Source organism: Nanorana parkeri, unplaced genomic scaffold, assembly GCF_000935625.1.
Source record: "Nanorana parkeri isolate BGI_ZX_2015 unplaced genomic scaffold, ASM93562v1 scaffold198, whole genome shotgun sequence".
Classification (NCBI taxonomy): Eukaryota; Metazoa; Chordata; class Amphibia; order Anura; family Dicroglossidae; genus Nanorana; species Nanorana parkeri.
This window is the reverse complement of record NW_017306466.1, coordinates 1,722,603-1,745,563: the sequence shown is the minus strand read 5'-3', so window position 1 is coordinate 1,745,563 and position 22,961 is coordinate 1,722,603. Positions and strand designations below refer to the sequence as shown.

Here is a 22,961-nt window from a genome sequence, read left to right as displayed (position 1 = left end):
TCCTAAGTGGATGAGAGCAAAAGACGTGCTGCATACTGCAACTTGTTCAAGACAAAGTACAGGAAGAATAAATTAAATGCTTTGCAGGAGGTAAATGTCATGTGTAAGTTACTCTTCCCTATCTAAAGTCCTTCCCAAGAAACATTGCTTTAAATTTATCTTGCTGCCTGAAGACTTCCTGTCCGATCTGAGTCCTCATAGATTTCTAAAGGGCCAACTACTTCATTTCAAACTCTAGATAGCAGCACAGGGACTCCAAATTGTATGCATCAGGGGTGCAGGGAGAGAGCTGCATATTTAAAGCAGTGTGTATAGAGAAGGATGCCACGGAGGCCTAGGGAGCCTATATAATACACTCACTTCCACCACAGCTTTCAGATACATTTTCTTTAAATTAATTTGTGCTTGGATCACCAAAATCTGCCTCATTAACAAACCTGGTAAATGCTATATGAATATATAGCATATAATATATGCTATATGAATCACAGGTCCTTAATTTGTTCTGATTGAAAAGTTAAATAAGACCAGTTCAAGCAGCTATTGGTGCTATATTCAAGAGAAGTATTTGAGGGGAAATGACAATGTGAAGTGCTCTCAGGCTTAAAGTGCTTGTGAAAAAGATTTCTGTCATTCAAGATTCTACTTCAGTGCTGTATTCTTCATTTACAAGAAGAACATGATCCTTTTCTTCATAGTCAACACACAGCAAGAACCTGCAATGGAATAGACAATAGAGACAACTGTTACCAATGTTCTGTGTTTAAAGGATATATCCACTTAAAAGTAAATCATCATATCCACTGCTGCAGTTCAACAATAATATGGGTTATACTTACCTGTAGTGTAGCTCCACCCATATCCTTATTGTGTGGTCTACCCAGCACTGCACAGCCCCTCTTTAGACATCTTCTCAGTTCTGCATCATTCCACCTATGCAAGTACAGCTCAAATCCCAGCTCACCCACATCCAGTCAACCCTGTTAGGCTTCCTATGGAAGTAAATGGACTGGTAGGATGCCAGAAATGTTCCAAGCAGGGTCTGTGCAGCTCTGTGCCTCTGTTTGGCAGTGTCTACGTCTAACCATGAATAAACATGAGAGGGCTGGCCCATCCGGTCAAACACATTTGGACTGGGTGATGCTCATCTCATGTCTATGGTGAGAGTTTGTGAAGATTGTTGGTTAAGGAAACTCACAAACATGCTATGCTTTGGGCTGTTCTCTACACCCAGAGCAATTGAATACCTGCTGTTTATGGGGTTCATTGACCCTAAGAGCAGCAGCTACACAGTTTACGTGAGCATTTGACTGTTCCACCTAACACAGTGTAATGCTTATTAATAGAATACACAAAGCATCTCATGGGGAACATATCCTACTGAGATGATATGCACTGCTTTTGACAATACAGCCAATTGCTTGTGCACACTGTAGGGCCAATGCTCGTATTGTTCAATGAACCCTATAAGGAGTGAGTAGTAGACTCTTAAAAGGCTAGCTACTCTAAAGCAGTAGCAGAAGGACCTGGGCTATCCCTATCTAGCTCCTGTTATAATGGATCTTAAATTTGGGGAGCAAGTGTAGAAATATTAGCCAAATTGCACGTCAGTTTTTGTTATTGTACAACCACCTTTACCACAAGCACATAACATTCCATTTCAGTGATTCATAAGTTCATAAGCACACAGAGAATAGCATCCTCCCTTAATCTAATCAGGAACCAAAGGCTCGTGCTTTGTGTCCATCACAAGCTAATTCTACTTGACAAAGAGGCCTTTAGAATCTTAATAACATAACATCTAAATTAACTAATGAGGTATGTACAGTATATAAAATCATTTTACTAAGAAATTAGATTTAAGTGGAAATGCCACAAACAAAGCAGCCTCTTACCACACTACTCCAAATGGAATTAAGCTGAGTCCAGCTGATAACAGGAAACAAAAGCCAGGAAACCACAAGACAGTGGCTGCGTAGATGCTGTTGAAGATAGCAATGGTCAGGCTTCCAGTTAAACTCTCCAGACAGGCAATGCATGCAAACAGAGCGCCTGAAAAAGAGGAACAAAGACAATTGTGTATTACAAGGCAACAGTTTAAATGTAAACTGTTACCTGCAAAGAAAATGGATGCACAGGACGAATGGCTCTGCACATTATATACAAATACCCCCCTAACAGTGATTAGGGAAGCAACTACTGAGCAAATGTTGTTGGCAAGGCTTCATTTATATTTGTACGGGACTGATCAAGTGATAGACTCATGGGCTTATTTAGAAAAAGAAAGAACTTTTATTGTATGTCAGCACCTAGGGTCCCAGCATGACCATTCCATCAATGCAATCACTAAATGTAAGGGACAGTCCACCCAAACCTATTAGGTCCTAAAAGCCGCTTACTGCTTACTGCAGCCATACTACTGCTGTAAAGAAAAATCTGCCGCTTTATAAAGCACAGCGATGTTGTTTAATTCCAAGATTTGCATTGTCTAAATATGATGCCACCTCCTAATTAAAATGTTAGGGTTAGTTCACACCATATGCACTGCGTTCCGATCCGATTCTGGCCAGAACGCACTGCATCGAAATGTGCCTTGCGAGCCCGTGCAGGCGATCGCATTGTGGCCGGAAGGCGTGGCTACGGTGCTACTCACTTCAATGGCCCGTCACGCCCCCTCTTTCCCCACAAAAAAGTGAGCCGCCCGCAATGTGATGCAGTGCGTTCCGGCCAGAATCGGACCGGAACGCACTGCATATGGTGTGAACTAACCCTAAATGCCCCTTTTTCTCTTCCTGGGGGCCTGCCAATGAGATTTTGCTTGATTATTGTCTTTAAACCTTTATTTTTTAAATAGTTGTAAATACTTGTTTCTAATTATATGTATTTAGCTTAATATGAAACGGCGCCATTTACATTGTATGTCAGACTCAAGGTTGAGCCCAACTGTTGAGTGAGGGCTGGGATAAAAGGTGTAATTGCTAATGTGGAAGCATATAGGAAGGGGAAGGCTGAAAGGGTAACAACTGAATGATCATTACAGATCAGGGGGTAAGCGAGCGAGTATATGTTCAGCCCTTAGGTACCCATTTTAATTTTAGATCTATAAATACATAATTAGCAAATTAATAAAAAGACGCCTCGGCCTATGGCAGACTCTGATGGGTTTGATACCTCTGTATTACTGGCTCCACATACCTTGCAATCATAGCATACAGTATCTCGCTCAGCTTCTACTGAAGCACTTCGCCTATACTGACTTGTCTAAATATTTCTATGGTCCATCCAATAGAGAGTGGTTGAAAACATTAACTGTCATCTGATATACGTCAGTCTGTAGCATTGCTGCCATTTCATAGCGGAGACTTCCCCCTCAAGGACCATGTTTAAGCAGCTATCAGTAAAAAATAAAATCAAGGCAACTGGACTTACTGTATTTTTCTTGAAGACATTTCACTGGTCATCCAACCAGCTTTCTCAATTCAGAATGACTGTTTGAGACAGCTGGTTGGATGACCAGTGAAACGCCTTCAAGAAAAATACAGCAAGTCCAGTTGGCTTGACTTATTTTTTACAGATATACCATGACCTGGATGAATGAGAACCTTCACAGACAAGCAGCTATCAGGGTATCAAACCCACCAGGATCACCTGAAAACAATGTATGTGGATGGGCTTACTCTTACATTTCACTTATTTCCTATATTCTGGTTCCGCTCACAGGGAATGAATACAATGTTACCTTGTTCATTTTCCAAAACTACTTTGGACATCATTGACCGTATCACTGGAAGAGGCATTGCAGAGAACAGAAGAGGAACTCTCACTGTAAAACAGTTTCAAATATCAGACATGTTATTAAAATACCTAAAGGAAATAAAAAAAACTTTACTGATACAAACTTCAACTGCTCTTGTTATAAACTTAAATGCAAACATTTTCCATGGGTATAAGGCATATATAATGAAATATGGGCTGCCAATAAAGCTGGCTGTACACCAGAAGCACTGGCCAAGTTGCTGACCACACACCAGCTATAACATTGATGGCCATATTCATTCAGCAACAAGTCAAATACAAAGACTTTGTTAGTAGTAGCTGGAATGGTCATATCATTAGGATCAAAGCCCTCTAAGAACCCATTACACACTCATTAGGTAACAACATCTGTTTAAACTAGCTGTCCACGGCTTCATTTTCTCTTTTTCTGTCCACGGAAGAGAAAATCAGAGAAAACCATTTTTAAATCCACTTTTGACAAGCTGGGTGGTGCTTGCAGGGCCACCCATGGCTCCAATTTCAGCTAATTCAGCATTAAAGCGGATTTCCAGCTATATATATATATTCTTTTTTTTAAGAGTAAGAAAAGGTTATGAGCTCTGTTGGGTTTTATTGCTATTTGTGTCTCCAATGGGGAAGATTTCTTCTCACTTCCTTTTGTTTTCCCAGTAGAGGGAATAGGGGAACATCTCTCTGATGAGAGCACAGACATAGAAAAAGTGGTAACAGTTGTCACCAGGGCAAGTGTCCTGACTGAGCGCTTTACCCTAACTCCCTGTTGAGCGAATATAAATCTCTGCAAAAGGGATACAGACAAAAATAACAATAGTTAAAAAAAGATTCCAGAAACTTTCACACGGGCTAAACAGGAGGGGATCCGTGCACAGATCCCCCCCTGATCGGAGCAGTGTAGTGCAGATGTCACTACTGTGACATCCGTGTGCGTCCAGTTTTTTCTGCTAAACTAAATCTGCTGAACCCCATGTCAGTCTATGGGGAGTTGGATGTAAACAAACATGCGTCTATTTACATCAGATTACCCCCGATGCGGCACGAGCAGGTCCAGCGAAACGGAACACTGTTCCATTTGTTTTTCCAGACCTGGCCAGGGTTACCCGGCTATGAACGGACTCACGTCCATTTATACCCAACTGCCCATAGACTAGCATTGGGCATTCGATCATAAAAAAACTGACAGGCGGACCCGATCGGACCATCTGTATGAAAGAGGCCTAAAATAACCCAAAAACAAACAATAGTTATAGCCCTACCACGTCCTACACACAACTAAATTAGAAAAAAATGTTTCTTCTAAAGTTTCACTTTAATGAAGGCCTATGTAACTATTCTCAATATACTGTATAATGTATGTGTACTTTGTACAATGTTGAGTACTTCTATTTTAGGATAAGGTTTGTTTATCTGTAATGTTTAACTCAGAAATCTGCTGAACAGACACAAAAACTGTACTACGGTTTATTAAGAGGGATTAGAGGACATGGGACAAAGTTCAACAGGGTGTTTTGGGACAGAGCTGACATTTTTAAAATGAATTGAATAGCTGAAAAATATGATAGAGTTCAGGTGGTCAAGGCCTACCCGTCGTGCTGGCGCATATATACATTAAACCATTGGGAAGAGGGGGTAATGTTCTCCCTTCAAGTAATGCACTTTTGAGCTTCACCCTAGACTAGTGCTTTCTATGGCTACTTGCCTTGTCCAGACCCTATGTAAGTAGGTATTACTTAGTATTAGTATTAAAGCGGACCTTTACACTCAAACATTAAGTTCTACCAATGCACCCCTCTGTGTATGATGATTAATAATAACATAGACATGTCAGGTGTAAAAAGCTGTGATTCTGAAATACTTACACTTGCAGAGCATTCACTTCCTGCTTTGAAAGGGCAAAACGACTTCAGTTTGGCAAAGCAATGCACACTGGGATTACCTTGTCATCAGCAGACAGAGCATTGCTGGGAAATTTCATCTGTAATATTATGAGATCTCAGGCAAAGGCATTTTCCTCCACTGAGGTGATGTGCATGGTCACATGTCCTAGTCACATGTGCCAGAAATCCAGGAAGTAATAGGAGAGCTAGTAATTTGCCCTTAGTAAACATGGCCAGTGTCAAGAGACTGATGGAGAAAAGAGAAATAAGGTATGCAAAGAATACAAAGCCGGCAATTATCTAGAAGTATGTGTTTGTAGAATGTCATCACTAAGCATTTCCATAGGTGGCTTGTTGTTATTTTAAGGATATGGGTAAAGGGCCACTTTAACTTTTCATTTCCTAAAGCTGAATTTCAGGCATTAAATCCCACCCCCCTTATATAAATGCTATGGTAAGTCCTAAGCTAAAAGCCCCTTTTTTATACCTAAATCTGTGCTCACATGATACACCAGGTTCTTCGCCACACTGCAGAGAAGGAGGGCCCTTCTTCAGATGTCTATATCGCAGCCCGGGTGATGTGGACACTTCCTATTGGCTGTCAAGTGGCAGGGTCCTCTCAGGATTCGTTACAGCCTGGTAATGCCAGGTGACCAGTCGGAGCGGTCACTTTAAAAGAATCAGGGAGATTCTGGAGATGGGGTTTAAAGAAAATCTTTTACACTGACCATTCCGTGCTAAGTGACAAGCTCTCTTTTTCTGAGGTGCCCTTACCCCACCCACTAGTACATACAACTAAACTCCCTGTCTAAAAGCCGGGACCACAAGGTGTTTGCTATTCCCTTCATTGGCGAAAAAGCCTTTCAAAGGTTAAAATTAGCCGACAGCTTCACTTTCTAAGCTATTTAGGCCAAAATATAATTCTTCTTATTAAGAGCAATAAAAAAATGACAACGACATTTCTTTAATAGGTTTGTCCAAAGACAATACAGATGCAAATCTCCCCACTGTGCATAATTACATGTACCAGCACTATACAGGTTTAAAAGTGCCAAAGCATAACCGCCATTACAGCCCGGTTCTGCGATAAGTGATTTCCTTCAGCATTTTTCATTTATTTTCTGTGTTAATGGAAAGACACCTGCAGTCTCTTATGTTTTCTCTATTCATTAGCTCACCAGTAATGACATGGCATCAGCTAATTTTCCATATCTTAAATACATAATGTAACAAAAGCCGAAACCTGCTGGACTGAAACGTATGACAAATTGCGTATGAAAATATATTTGGAGGTGACATATTTATGTAGACGAAGAACAAAGCAAACAATTTTTTCAATCTTGCCATCTCAGTATTAAAGGCCCCCGCAACCGGAACTAATATTGAACTTTCTGCTGCTCGCAAAATGAAAGTATATACAGTATAAAGCCAAAACTTTTTTTGCTTTGGATAGACTAAGGAAGGGTTAAAAACTAGGGATGCACTGTTACCGATACCAGTATCGGTATCAGTGCCGATACCAAGTACTTGTACTCGCCCAAATGCTCCGATACCTTTCCCAATACTGGAACTTCCGGTCAAAGGGAGATTTCCTCTGACCGGCAGTGCCGCAAGGGAACATGGAGCCGGGAAGCTGGCTCGATGCTGATTGGCCGGGAAGCCATCTTCCCAGTCAATCAGTGTTGAGCCGGGCAAACAAATCTGATAATATGGCGACACGACCCCCACCTTGCAGAAAAATCATTCCCCTCACATAGATCCTTAGCAGCAGTCATTACCGTACCAGTCCCTCGGCCAGCTGGGCAGACACAGCTCGTCAAGCTCTCCGGGATCTGCCCACGTCTCCTGTGTGTACAGCGCCCGCGTGATCGTCCCCCAGCCTGCTATTGCGCATGCCCAGGATTTCTGAATGAGAGCGCTGGGCGGTCTGCGCATGCGCAGTAGCAGGCTGAGGGCTGATCACAGGGCGCTGTACAGACAGGAGACGTGGGCAGATCTGGGAGAGCGGTGTCTGCCCAGCTGGCTGAGGGACTGGTACGGTAATGACTGCTGTTAAGGATCTATGTGAGGGGAATGAGGTGCCTGTTAGAAACTGTCCGATGGGTAATGACGTGCCGGTTGGCTTCCTGATTGCCCGGGAAGCCGGCTCTATGCTACCGGAATCAGTGAGTACCGAAATATAAATATCGGTACTCGTACTCGATACCGAAAAACCAGTATCGGAGCATCCCTATTAAAAACTATTTTTTTGACAGCAGTAGAGGCCAATTTAAAGCTCTGTTTCGCTGGTACATGGTCCCCCTTAAAATAGCTAAATTTGCAGAAGGAACCTCCCCAAAGTGTTTTAGGGGATGTGAAGAGGTGGGGTCAATGTTACATATATGGTGGAGCTGTCCCAAAAATCAAGAGGTTTTGGATGGGTATCTACCGAATGATTAACAAAGTATTGGGCAGGCGAATAAGATGCAACCCATGGGAGGCTTTACTTAATTTAGGCCTGGGGGGCTGTACCAACATGCAGTTTAAATGCGTGACTTTTCTATTAACAGCAGCAAAACAGACATTAGCAAAGGCTTGCACATCTAGTGCCCCCTCTATACATCAAGTAAGGAGCAAGATAGGGTGGTATATGATAAATGAAAAACTTCCTGCAATCTTAAATGACGCAATCTTTAGATTAAAGAAAACCTGGGACCCTTGGATACAAAATCATGTCAGTAGACTTTGAAATGACATTACTAGATAGAAGCTAGAGTCTGGGGATTAAGATGTAAAATGGGGAAGATATGTGGCAATGGGGGAGAGAGAGGGAAATTAATAAGGGTAGGGGTTTTTTGTGTGTATGTATTTGTCTGGGAAGGTGTGAGGAGAATGATGAATGGGGTTGTAAGGACACAAGTGAAGACGGTACCTAGAAATTTGAAAATTATATTAAGGGGTACTTATGTTTTTTTTTTATGTGTAATCTTTTGTGTATTGTATTAATGGAAAAGAATGGTGTTGAAACTTGATGTTTTAAATTGCACATTTTAAAATGATTTAAAATGAATGAAGATTATTGGGAAAAAAAACAAGTTGTTTTTTTTTTTTCTTGCCACCTGTGTTCCATCAAGGAGATTTCCCTTCACTTCCTGTCTAATAGACACTGAAGGCTGTGAGAGAAAATCCTTTCAATCCCACTCAATCCAAAGCTTTTCAATTTTTTTTAGTTTTTGATACAGTGTGGAAGGGCAAACACCTTCAGGTTTTTACTGTGGTCTGTGTGCTCCCTGGAGATATTTGCCCTTACTTCCTGTCCTTGTGAACTCCATCACTGAAGACACCTTTGGGTAGACCTGTCGTCTCTTTTTTCCTGTGTCACTCATCATGAGGACAGGAAGTGAGAAGCAATCTATTATAGCATTAAGAACTGGTTTTAACCCAACTCTGACCAATACTAAAGAAAAGAATGAGCTGGAGTTGGAAAGCAGCAGTGGAAAAATAAACCTCAGGTGAACTATGTCCACTAATAAGCCATGACATATGTAGTAAAAACTAGTGATTCGAGCTTGGAACTGGTTGTTGATACTACAATATACTGTGATAAGATCAGACATAATAACTTGTCTACCTGAGATAAGAAATCATGAATTCATGTGACACCAAGTACGAAAAACCAGCATATCAACTCACACTGCAGAATACAATGCCAGTAATGACCTGGTATGGCCTGGTAATGACCCAGAAATGTGTATGTGTATGATGCAAAACTACAACCCCCAATATCCCATAAAACAACCTTTCTGTAACTGTACAAGTCTGCATGTACACATTCCTGACATGTCACAATATACATCATTTCATTATTAAGGCCTCGTTCACATGGGCTGCAGTCTCCACCTTAATACCGATGTGGTTTCAGTGCAGTCCAATTCATTGCAATTGTCACTTTTGACAAGTAGCTGTGTCAATGTATACAGCACTGTGTGGCTGCAGTGCTGTTATTGCAGCAGGTGGGTGGGGGGGCTGTAAAACCGCACATCAACCACGTGTTATTACTGCCCCCTTACTACCCATGTGAAGAGGCCTTAAAGTGCCAATAAACTCAGGAGTTAAATCTTAAAAATACATTCAAGTACCTTAACTATTAACAACAATGTATCTTATTTGTGTATATTTGTGTATCACTCGGCTGTAGATCCTCCAATCATCTCTGAATGGGCGCTGACACTGTCCTTCCTTCTGGAGGGGGGCTACTTTTGTTTCCCATGGTCCCTGTGTATGTTGTAATGTAGCCACCGCTCCAAGATCACTCCTGTGATGGACTACAATCTCATGTTTAGTTTACACATTTGTACTGATATTGTAGTCCATCACATTGACAGTGATGGGGAAATCTTTTTAACAGAGCCTTTGATTGCAGTAAAAGCATTCAGATGTCCCATTCATTTCTCACTCTATTTAAAACCAACAAAAAAAAATTTGGCAGGATTTACATTCTATAGGGAGGATTTCTAGTGGTAAAGGATGGAACTAGTCATTAAAGTGATATAAAGTCAAAAGGTTTTTAAGCTATTTCAAATGCTGATGAAATCATGTACAATGGATGCTTCTTCTTCATGTTTAAAAGTTTCAGTTTCCTGGAGAAGCAGCTGGTCCTCCGAGCAGTGGCCCTCATATCCTGTTTTAGGGGGGCTCCTTTCCCTTGCAGGGTCCTATGGAGCCACCCTTGTGTGTGCTAGTAACTTGTGTATGTCTCCACAAACACAACAAGGCAATCCACTCCCCTGTTCCCTACTCCTCCAAGCTAGTAGATGAACAGCTGCTGGAGGCTGCTTTGTCCATTGTGATCTTGTACTGGACAGGAAGTTCAGGGAAGCAGGAAGTTCAGGGAGTTGAGAGAGTTGGAGTCGGCTGTTTGGAAACATGATGACTGTAAGTGCTTGGAAAAAAATATAAAGACATACTTTGCTGGGCAATGTGTATTTGTTTGATCTGGATCCGTTATTGAAGAAAGCTTTGAGAGTTTAATGCTACTTTAGGAAGTTACTGGTGGAAAATAAATAGATATTTATTTCGCTGCATCACCTTGTTATGGCCTTGTATGAGTGAACAAAGACAGCAGTTACTTTCAGAAACGTGTTCCATTGGAATCTCTGATATAAGAAACGGGTGTATAATTCTGACCATAGAAATCTCAATTACTGGTGGAAATGGCTTTCAAGCACTAAGAAGCCGACCACTCACACTCGCTCGCCTCTCCTCATCTTCCAATACTTATAAATTGATGAACATGCCTTTCTCAGAACTGCAGTTTCATGACCACTGGGCATACCCATATAACAAAATGAAACTGGTTTACCACAGTGAGCCTTACCTAACATCATGGTGGTGGTTGTTGTGGCAAATGCAGCCATAACGATCCCTGCAATCCAAGACGTTATTCCAATGAAGACGATGTAGGCATCTTTCAGACAGCGTGTGAGCAGGTAAACACCGAGGAAGCTGCCCACAAAGCAAAACGTTGACAGGGCCGACCCCCATCCGATGAGTACCGGGTCCCAGCAGAGAGGTGAGTCCAGCTCATATAAAGTAAACAGGGTTACAGCTCCGAAATTAGCAAACAAAAAAGCCATAAAAGCAAACAACAGGAGGCTGATCGTCATGCGTTTCTTGCAGGACGAATGCTTAAACAATAAAAAGACCCCGGAGAAGAGTTCCTTAAAGCCTTCTTTGCTCAGTACAGGTTGATAAAATTCGGACCTTTTTACAGTTTCTTCCAGTAAAAAAATGATGTATAAAATATTTATAATGTGCAGAATTGCTGGTATGGCAAATGACCATTTAAATCCCATTGTAGTGATGATGTACCCAGAGGTGATCCCTGCAACCCCACTTGACACCCCCAAAACCATGTCAATAAAAGCTATGCGAATGTTCTTATTCTGGACGTCCTTTGCTATGTCTGCAATGTAGGAAAAACAGCCTCCGATAAATGTAGCAAAACCACCCAGGAATCCACTGAATACTGAAGACAGATACAAGATTTCAAGCGGCAGCTCAAAGAAAGCAGCTGAACAATAAGCAACGATGGTGACTAAGCCGCCTATGGAGGGCAGTAATAAAGATGCCTTCCGTCCATGATAATCGCCATAGGATACCAGTATTAAGGCCATTAGAAGACTTGGGATAAGGGAACTTAAATCCAAAGTTGTAGAGAACATAGAAGCTCGCTTCTGTACCTCCTACAAGTAAAAGAAACAATGTTTAACATTGTGTGCCCACAATTTTTTGTGTTAAGATCTACTTTTCAAATGACGAGCTACATGAGATCTAGCAACGAAAAAAAAAATCCCTCGCTCTCTCTCCTGGCTGTCTCTCTTCGCTCTCTTGGCTGTCTTTCCTCGCTCCTTCTCTCTCCTGGCTGTCATTCTTCGTTTTCTCTCCTGGCTGTCTCTCTTTGCTCTATTGGCTGTCTCTCCACGCTCTCTCCTAGCTGTCTCCCCTTGCTCATCCTCCTGGCTGTCTCTCCTCTCTTTCTTGGCTTTCTTTCCTCGCTCTCTCTCTCTCTCCTGGCTGTCTCTCCTGGCTGTCATTCCTCGTTTTCTCTCCTGGCTGTCTCTCTTTGCTCTATTGGCTGTCTCTCCTTGCTCTCTCCCCTGGCTGTCTCTCCCCTGGCTGTCTCTCCCCGCTCTCTCCCCTGGCTCACCTTGCTGTATTTTGCAAACAGTGCAGTGCAACAGGCTGTGTATACTAATATTCTTTGATGTAATACCTAGCACTTCAACCAGTATCCACCAGAAAGGTGTCAGCAAGCTTGGCTCAGTAGACTCTGGCTAATAGGTAATCGTGTGTGCACAGCGAAATAAATATACCAAAATGGAAAAAAGGGGCCGCCATTCACACCCTTTGTGATCTACCAGCATCAGCTTTGAGAGCTACTGGTAGATCACGATCTACCTAATGGGCACCCCTGCTTTAAACCATTAGCAATGCATTGCAGTACTGGGAGTGATCACTAGGTCGCGCTTGTCCACAGGATAACACAGCACTTTCACAAACAATCAATCAGACACCCGTTTCCAGAATAACACAGCACTTTTCAGAGATCGTTCAGACACTCATTCCCAGGATCCATATGAGTGACTCAGAAAGTACTGAAGACATTCAATTGGGCAACTAGTAACCTACTGTTACAAGATTATAAATGGCAACCCCATAGCACTGTATTCCCTCCATTTTATCACAACAGATTCCCTTTAACGTTCTCTTTTCTGACTGTCTTTCATGTTACACCCATATTCGGGATTTAACATGAAATATGGTCAGATCGCAACCCCCACTACACTTCCACCATCACTTACCTGAATCGCAGGCATCTACAAGTCCCATCAGCCACCGCGGCAGAGGGTCTTATAGTTCTCAATGGTATAAAAGTGCGTTGCCATCACTGCACTTGTAGTCCATCGACACTTCCTCCTGTCCATGTTACTGAATGTCCGTACATCGGTATGGACATAGACGGGAGAAAGAGTCTCCAGAAGCCAGAGCATTGCACCTGTGATCCACAGACTGCGGTTGCACTGCTTTACTGGCTCCCATACAATAAATAAATGCACCTTTTTTTTCTTTTAGAAAGAAATGTACATTTATTATTCTTTTCAGAAGGTGGAATTTCCCTTTAGATAAGGAATCTGAACTAGTAGAAAACTGAAAGTCCAGTAGAGCTCTCGGGATAGAAAGTGAAAGTAAAAAAGGTGAACAATTAGAAGTGAAAATTTGTTTAATGTACCTGGAGATTTGAAATGAGCACAAGTGTCCTAATAATGGGCCTTTTGTGTCCTATGTAAATGTGTATGTGTGAAATCAATACTACTTGGGATTAATTGACCAGTTTGTATATACCCAAGTTTTCTTAGCTTCACTTCCTTGTCTATGAAGCATGAAATATGAAGAGTCGCTTGTGATTAGATGTTGGCTTTAGCTTTGTACAAACAAATACATTTACAGCAGCAGGAAATCCCCGTATTAGACATTGCTTCACCACAAATACCCGAGATAAACCGTGTTTATAGAAGGTCAACGCCTTTTATCTCTTTTCCTTCCTCTTCCTGTCAGCCTAATGCAATCACCTCTGAACTAATATTAAGATGTATTACATGACATATACACATACCGTACTTACAAATAGAATAAAAGTGTTTAGTTTGAAATAATAAACATACAGTTAAGATGTATTAAGTGCGGAATATTGCATAACAAACAGCATAACAAAAAAAACATTATAAGGCTTCATTCACATATAGCGTTTGTATAATTACTAATATTGCTGCCCGTTATTCACCTGGACAGTCCGGGTTTTGAGTCCTGTGCTGTGTCTAGGCTTCAGCTGGTCTGAAACCCTGAAAAAGCACATACAGGACTCAAAACCCAGACTATTCAGGTGAACCTGGACAGGTGGCAACCCTACTGCCCGTGTCCCCATTGGAGAGATTCTATTCACTTCCTGTCCTACTAACAAAAAAGGAAGTGGGGCAAAAAAGCAGCAATCAAAAGCCAAGAAGTTCAGCCTCTTCCCCATTATCCTAAAAACAATAAGTTTGTCTGGAGGTCCACATTAAATTCTACACTACAGTATATAGGTCAGCGGTTCTCAACCTGTGGGTCGCGATCCAAAAGTGGGTCGCAGCCCACTGTTGAGTGGGTTGCAGCATCCACTTCTGCTGCGCTAGGTGAGAGGCTCCTCAGCCTCCTCCTTGCGCAGCAGTGTCAGTCAGCGGGAGGACAGCAGCAGCTGTGAATATAAAAGTGCCGCTATACACACTCCCTGGCAGCTGCAGCAACATCTTCCAGTTCATTACTAAGTCCTGAGTCCAGTGCGTTACTAAGTCCTGAGTCCAGTGCTCAGTTGGGGTTCACCACACTTGGGAAATGTTACCAAGGGGTCCCTGCCCTATAAAGGTTAAGAACCACTGATGTAGGTGAAAGGACAAGTAGACTGCACAAGTGAACCCTCCTCAAACGCTCTTTTCTGTCTTTCAGAGAATTAAGGTGGTCATACACTAGTAGATTTTTTTTTTTTTTTTCTGGAACGAACCCTCGTTCTATTAAGCTCTATTAAGCTTGGATACCCCATCAAGCAAAGTCAAATGTCGATTTCGAAAATCGTTCGTTAGCCATACTAACCAACCAATTTTTGAGGAACTATGGAAATAATTTCCTTTTGCGCATGTGCTGTGTTCTTGCTAACATTTTTGACAAACAAAAACCCCACTGATTTAATCGATTTTCGTCCGGACAGAGAAATATTTTCTAACCTGACCGATTGAAAAATTTCGATTACAATATCAAAAATGAAATCGGTGATGTATCATCAACTGTTCGAATTTCGTTTGCAAGAATGTTAGTGTACGATTTCCGAACAAAAATCGTGCAATGTATGGTGGCCATTACTCTCTGCTTCTCTTTTTCTTTGGCTCTCCCTTGCTTGCTTTTTGCTCTTTTTCTGTTTTCATCTTGTTTCTTTCTTCTCTCTTGTACTCTGCTCTCCATTTTCCTTCCCCTCTTTACCTTCCCTCATCCTACTCCTGTTAGTGTCCATTTAGTAGGCCATTCCAGACTCAAGTTTTCGGGATCCCTCCAATCATGGACTGGGTCCTTTCTCCCCTCTGTTTTTTGACAGCTTGTTGGGAATGTTTCCCGAGAAAACTACAGTAGGCTGTATGTTAGATCATGGTAGCCACTGACAGAGTTGTAAGAGTCCCGAAGGGATCTCATGGATATCTCCTCTCGATGCCGATCATTAATTTACCGTACTTATGACGTATTGTGTGGTGCTCCATATCTTGACTTTAGTGTCTCTTTGGCACCACATTAATTCTACTATAATATGGTAAACATGACTGTTCACATATGTGTGTTTGTGCATGTAAACCCATGTTGTAGTACACACATCTGGACATAACATGTCTGTGCTCTTCTAAATAGGGAGGATATGCACAGTTTTGGTGGCTGTGAAATGTAATTTGTGGTAGCCATGAAAACTATGGTAAAACTACGCATAAAATAAAGTTTATTTCAAATGAAATGCTGTCTGTGCTAAAAATTGGATAGTAAACAAAAGGAATATAGTTTCTACAAACAGCTAGTAATTTCCTTTACTCCTTTGTTTTCTGTATCTGCTCTCAGCTAAAGCCTAATGCCTCTTTTATGGGCCAGACTTACGTTCTCTTCGCCTCAAGTCACAATGATCACCTGACTACTGAGGCAACATTCAAGATGGTCGACAGGGTGTTCTATAATGATACCAGTGCCAGGCACTGTAAACTCTCTTATCAGCCAACAACAGTGAAGCCTCCAATCAGATAACACGGAGTAACTTTTATGACTGCATGTTTTATGGCTGCCTTGTGTACTTCACTGTGGGCACAGAGTATCACCCTGCAAAAAATTAGCTTTCTTTAAATCATTTACATAAATCCGGCGATTTATGAGAATTGGAGCAAAGAAACAACAGGGCTGGTGCCAACAGCAACAAGTGAAAGTAAAAATCTGTTTATATTGCCTTTTATGTATGTGGCTCCACTTTTTTTTTACAACAGGTTCAAAAATGAAAGTTTAATCACTTGGAAAACAAAAATTCCAAATCCAATAAAAACAGAATCGGTCATCAAGGTATGCCTAATGAGGGGTCTGTTTAGACACTTTGGGGCTCATTTAAAAAGCTGTAGCATGGCCGCAGTCATAACGCTGTTTTAAAAAAACAAGCACCACGCATATATAAAGTGCAGTAAAGTGCTTTACAAATGTGTCTACTGGCTTTGGGACTCTGAAGCCAGTGGACAGTTAAGGTGCCCATACACCTTACAACCATCACAATACTTTTGTCTTGTCAAGAATCGTACGATTCTCGGCGGGTTAGTGGCCTGCTTGTTCGACGGAAGACATGCGACCGTACAGTAGAAACGGTCGCACGCCTTCCATACACTTTGCGATTGTCGTACGATCGTGGGATTTCCCGCGATTCTCATACGATAATCGTACAGTGTATGGGCACCTTAAGGCTGGCCATACACTGGTCTATGTTTTTCGTTCAACCCACGGGCTGAGGGAGAAAAATACAGCAGATTCCTCTATCAACACTAACAGCGTGTCGATCCAAGAATCCCGCTGTTTTGCATTGTATTCTGCCTCTGTCAGAATACCCGCACAGAGCCAGCGGCTTATTGGCTGGCGGCTCTGATGGTACATAGATTTTCCGGCCAACTTCTTCAATTAGCTGATCAAGGGCTACCGACCCAAAGGGTGCCGACAGCGGCACACGCTGTGCATATTTCGTACGGTTCCTCAAAAACCAGCACAGTGTATGAGCACCTTAACAACTGAATGACTGTTCTGTACACACCTGTGCCTCTTTGCTTGCAATAGTCCTTGCTACACAAGCCATGCGCTGTCTCACCATATCCAGTCCCTGGAAATCTCATTGTCTATCTCCGGTTCTGACCTTGGCCTGTCTCTGGATTACGCTTTGGCCGCTGCCCGCCCTGACCTCAGCCTGGATTACCCTTTGCCTTATCGCTGGATAACTCTCTGACTGTTTCTTCCGTCTTCAGTCCACATTTCTGCTCGGTACCTGGAGCCGGCCTGTGGCATCACTCGGTCAGAGCATATAGTGTAAGTCCTGGGGCAAACCAAGCAACTGTAGGCGCACTTGCCTTATGGGAACGGTGGTTGCTATAGGTGAAACAACTTGTCACTATTTGCTCTGACTGTGTGCATCTGCAGCTACTCCTTACACCTTTGTTATTATTAAATCCCCCCAACCCCCCTTTAATAAAAAAAAACTCTAAATCTAGAATCTAAGTCCAAGCTCATACCTCAACCTAGTAAAAAAAAATGACACTTAGACCATGCACAATAAATTAATCCATAATGTACCTTAGAATACAGGGAGATACAGATAAATACATTCAATAAGAGAGCACATAAAGCAATGATGTGAAAAGCGCAGTGATCTATAACCACCAATTAGGTTTCACAGGTTGAGTGCAACCACAACAGTGAAAGATATTGGTTGTTATGGGTTACAGTATTTGATCAGATTGCCTGTATTTGTAGAATTTTGTAAGCAGACAATTAAGGCTCAATTGAACTGTCCATTTAAATCAGCTAAATACATTCCAGGTGCATCAAAGCGTTATTCAAAGACTAAAGGTGCCCATACACTGCACGATTATCGTACGATAATCGTATGCGATCGGGTTTTCGTACGATAATCGAGCAGTGTGAACGGAGACGTGCGACCGTTTCTACTGTACGGTCGCACGTCTGCTGTCGAACCAGCATGTTCGAAAACCAGCCGGGAATCGTACGATTCTCGCTGGTAAGTCTTGCGATGGTTGTAAGGTGTGTGCCCAGCCTTACAGCAGAAAAGCCTGTCCGCTGCCAGCATGCTGTGGAAGAAGGACCATTGCTCTCTGTATGAAAGCAGTGGTCTCTATGCAAACGTGAGACATGCCCCTTGCCAAGGCAGACCTATAGCCCTGGAATCCCAAAGCCCAGGCTCCCTTTAGATCGAAGAGTTCTAGCCCTGATTCAGCAGGGGAGGGGGAGAATGTGGGGGCCTGTTGGATCTTTGCAGAGAGACCACTGCTTGCCCACAGAGAGCAATGGTCCCACTTTGCATCATGCAGGCAGCGGGCAGGCTTTTCTACTTTCGGCTGTGGCTGAACTATAAGACTTTGATCAGATTTTGTTTTGATGCACCTGGAACGTATTTTTTAAAATTTAACCTAAAAGTTCAATTGGGTTTTACATAGAGAATAATTCCAATAAACTCTTACCTTCTGATGGATATAGCTAGGGTTGCTCTGGTTGGTTTCACAGTGTGATACGTTGTCACTGAAGGTAACAGTGGTATTAAATTCATTTTCCCACATTCTGTGATAGATGTACTGCCCAATTATTGGGAAACTGAGAAAACTTGCAAAGCAGTAAATTGCCATCACTGGCTCCACCAGCTGGAGCCGCGCCATGTTTACACCCGGTCAGTTTTTCTACTCCATAGACAAATTCTCAATCCTCTTTGCTCTTTTATCACTGTTAACAACATAGAAAAACTCATTCACTGTATTATGCACACCAGAAATAACAAAACTAGAATCCAATTGGATGCTATGGGACACACAGACCCCTTTCTATTGTTATTGCTTGTCTGGATGGAACGGGTGAAAGTAATAGGTGTCACCATAACTGGAAGTAAAGGGAAAGCTGTCAAAAAAACCAGGACGTTCAGAGTGCCCTGAAGCTATGCTGTGCATGTCGCCTCTGATTCAGAGGGTTATCTAAGCACCAGCTATTCAACGGACTGGTGCTCTGTCTTCAAGCCAGCTTCCTGTCTGTACAAAGAACTTTAATACTGCTATTGTTTCGTTAGGCAGAGCCAGCTGTCACTCACGCAGCTGGGTGGATCCAGACAGCATTGTCGGGATCCGTTGCGGCGTCTCAGTATATTGCAAGCTGTAGCTCGCGGTATACTGAGCTTTGGGTGATGGGAGGACGCTAGTTTGTGTCCTCCCGTTACCCTTAGGAGAACTATGGGGAAAAGCCCTAACCCCATAGTTCTCCTTTAATGTAGCTGCTATGCCCATAATGAGAAGGGACATTTCATTTATATTATCAGTCTCATATATAAATGGATCAATGAAAACATAACATCTTTCTGAGCACAAGGATTTTGTTAACTGACTAGATATTGTCAGTAGAAGTCTCCATGCACCGTCTGATTATGTATACATCCGATTATCATGCAACAAAACACACTGAACACAGCAGGGCTAATTAACTGACTTGCTAGCTAAGAATTTATATACAGCATTATTAGACACTGGCTGCTAATCTATATGGTATTCTATTACTTTTAAATATCTTTAATTAAAGTGGTAATAGCATAAGATGCCAGGCCAAGCTGGCTCTCATTCCACAGGCTGCTGGCATGAGGCATTCCATGCATAAAGCCCAAACTTTTTTTTTTACATTTGAAAAGAATTGGGAAGGCTTAAAATCCCTATTAGGATATTTTCCGCTGACTGTGTCCTCCTGGGGAGATTTCCCTTTGCTTCTTGTCTGGAAGACACAACAAGAAGTGAGAGGAAATCTCCCCAAACTGAGTGGAATTCCCCATCTTTGACAGCTGCCCCCAGAACATTTTTCCGCTTTGGAGGATTTGCCTTTACCTGTTGCTGCCATGACAAATGTAGGCTTTCCCCTTATTTTCTGTCTCAGTGACAACGATCTTTAGGGACAAATACAGAGATGTATCTCCCCAATGAGATGAGGGGACAGAGTGCAATTAAAATTGGCAGAGGGTTTAACTCCCACATACTCTATCCAACATGAATAACTTCAGCCTATACATACAATTAAATGGCTCATGCACATGGTCATGAAAAATAAAACTGCATTTTTTTTTTAGCGATCTGAGTGCAGGTGCATTGTATTCTATGGGCCCATGTACACAGTGCGAAAAGATTAGTAACTTTGTTCTGCATTCCGGTCTGTAAGATCAAAATAGAAAAATCTCCAGGACGCAGGAGGCTCTAGGACGCAGGAGGCTCCAGACATCTAGCTTCTTTTGTTGCTAGGGCACAGGAGACTCCAGCCACCTAGCGTCTTTTGTTGCTAGGACACAGGAGGCTCCAGCCACCTAGCTTCTTTTGTTGCTAGGGCACAGGAGACTCCAGCCACCTAGCGTCTTTTGTTGCTAGGACACGGGAGTCTCCAGACATCTAGCTTCTTTTGTTGCTAGGGCACAGGAGACTCCAGCCACCTAGCGTCTTTTGTTGCTAGGACACAGGAGGCTCCAGCCACCTAGCTTCTTTTGTTGCTAGGGCACAGGAGACTCCAGCCACCTAGCGTCTTTTGTTGCTAGGACACGGGAGACTCCAGCCACCTAGCATCTTGAGTTGCTAGGACACAGGAGGCTCCAGCCACCTAGCATCTTTTGTTGCTAGGAAACGGGAGGCTCCAGCCACCTAGCGTCTTTTGTTGCTAGAACACGGGAGGCTCCAGCCACCTAGCGTCTTTTGTTGCTGGCACAGAGGAGGCTCAATCTGCTAACAGCCTAACATCCAATAGGGCACCTTTGCGCTACACACTACATGCATGTGAACGCACAAACTTTACATGCGTACAGGGTACAAAGCACTTTTTACACAAGATCTTACTGCCAGCTTCTGCTGTTAAGATACTGTGTATTATTTGTACCAGTTGCCTATTTTCATACAGTCGTGTGCATGATCCCCAAACATTAATAATATCAGTATCGCTCTATAACACGGGGGTGGTGGTGTGGGGAGGGGGGTGAATAAAATGCATCTGGGACAAACTTTGTATCAACTAAAGCACATCCAATCAACTTTAAGTTTCTAAACTGTGAGGAAAAAATGAAAGATGGACGCTGAGTGGTTGCTATGGGCAACCGCAACAGTTGAGCTAGAACTTGTCTCAGACACTTTTTAGTATTTCCCCCTAACAGGTCTGATATAAATGAAAAGTGTGCTAACTGAAGCAGTTCTTATTCCTAACAGTACAATCTCTGGTTCATTTTTACACTCGCTCCATTATGGTGACAGCTCACAGCTGGAAGCACACTATTGGCCTGAAAAAAGTCACTAGCAGGGGTAGGCAGTATTGGAAATACAGCTGTGGGGAAACTACAAATCCCATCATGGATCTGATTCTAGGAGTCATGTCTGTGGCTGTAAGAAGCTTGCAATGCCTCATGGGATTTGTAGTTCTAAAACAGCTGGGATGCCGATGTTGCCTGCCACTTCACTAATGTGTAACAAATGTATCCGGACCTTCTTTGTGCTCTCACAGTGCAGCGGAGGAGACGAAGAAAATCTCTGTATACAAGGCGGAAATCCTGACAGCACCCCATCCTGCTACACTGCGGACACATGATCTATGATATTGGTATCAGGTACAATGAACATCCCAGGAGTGGGGCAACATACCGGACCCTATAGAGAAGTTATATGTTTACGATAAGATATTTCTAGGACGATGATCATAATAATTCTAGGTCCAATCTCTAGAGAAAAAAACACTCTATATATAAGAATGTATCCAAACTGCAGCATTTGTCCATGGCAACCAATCAGCTTCTACCTTTCATTTTCAATGCTTAACCGAACAAATTGAAGAGATAATCTGATTGGTTACTATGGGCAACTGCTTCAGATTCTCTTTGTTCCAGTTTAGATAAATCCCCCCACAGAATATAAATAGAGAATACAGTACAGGATCCGCACCCACAACTGACCTCTGCCATCAGCAGTACTTCATCCTGAGCCTCCCCGGCTGTCACACATGTCACCCCCGGACCCCTCCACTTCTCCCTCCCCCTGTCACCCAGCGCAGTAGTTGTTGTTCCCGGAGACCCCTCCCACCTCCCGTGATAATTGGTGAGATGTACAGCCCCGCCCATCAGCTCAGGCTCTGTATGTCGTCGTAGGGAGGTTCCGGGTGTCAGTAGGCGAGCCCCGCCCAGTAATGTGATGTAACGTGAAATGTTTCTAGAGCTGCAGGTGAATGAACTGGGGGAGAAGAGCGAAAGAGGAAGCAGAGAACAGAGAGATAGGGGGGGGGAGGTGTGAATGTCAGTGCCATCTATAGGGAGAGGGACATTGCAGGGGATACATGTGTAGCTTGGTACATATCATTAGCAGGTACTGCGGAGCTGAGGTAGTGCAAGTAAAAAACTGCACCACAACTTACATTACTGCAGCTCCGTTGGTAGGTGCAATGGGGTGCCATTCAGAATGAATGACACTGCATTGCACCAGCACACAGAAAGAGGAACGTCACCCCCCATTCTCCCCTTATTACCCACACTGGGTGCTTTTTCACCTTCCCATCCACATTTTGTGAGCTGACAGAAAGTGGATGGGGAAGGTGAAGGTCTGTTGTAACGTACAGTTTGCTGCACCACAAAAAACATGGGAGGGGATTTATCAAAACTGTAGCAGACAGAAACTGAAGCAGTTGCCCTGGGCAACTAATCAGCATCTCTCTTCAGTTTGCTCAGTTGAGATTCGAAAATAAGAGAAAGAAGCTGATTGGTTGCAGTGCAAATCTGCTTTGGATTTTGTCTGCTCCAGTTTTGATCAATACCCCCCATGGTGTCCACTGGCTCTTAACCCTATCACTGCCAATGGGGTTTTTACACACGTTATAATCCACATTTTAGGCCTGAAAAGTACTTGAAACCCGGTAGGTTATATGTTTCCTGAAAGCACAGACCCTGTAGAA

General features: G+C 42.8%; 1 protein-coding gene across 1 annotated transcript; it reads right to left on the bottom strand.

The window, feature by feature from the left end:
• Positions 1-556: 556 nt before the first annotated feature.
• Positions 557-22,076, bottom strand: SLC46A3 (solute carrier family 46 member 3). Its single transcript, XM_018555477.1, has 6 exons — positions 21,973-22,076; positions 18,491-18,746; positions 11,026-11,893; positions 3,740-3,823; positions 1,896-2,052; positions 557-716 (listed from the first exon to the last, which is right to left on the bottom strand). Exons 2-6 carry the CDS (start codon positions 18,680-18,682, stop codon positions 635-637), a joined length of 1,383 nt encoding a protein of 460 aa, XP_018410979.1. The 5' UTR covers positions 18,683-18,746; positions 21,973-22,076; the 3' UTR covers positions 557-634.
• Positions 22,077-22,961: the final 885 nt, after the last annotated feature.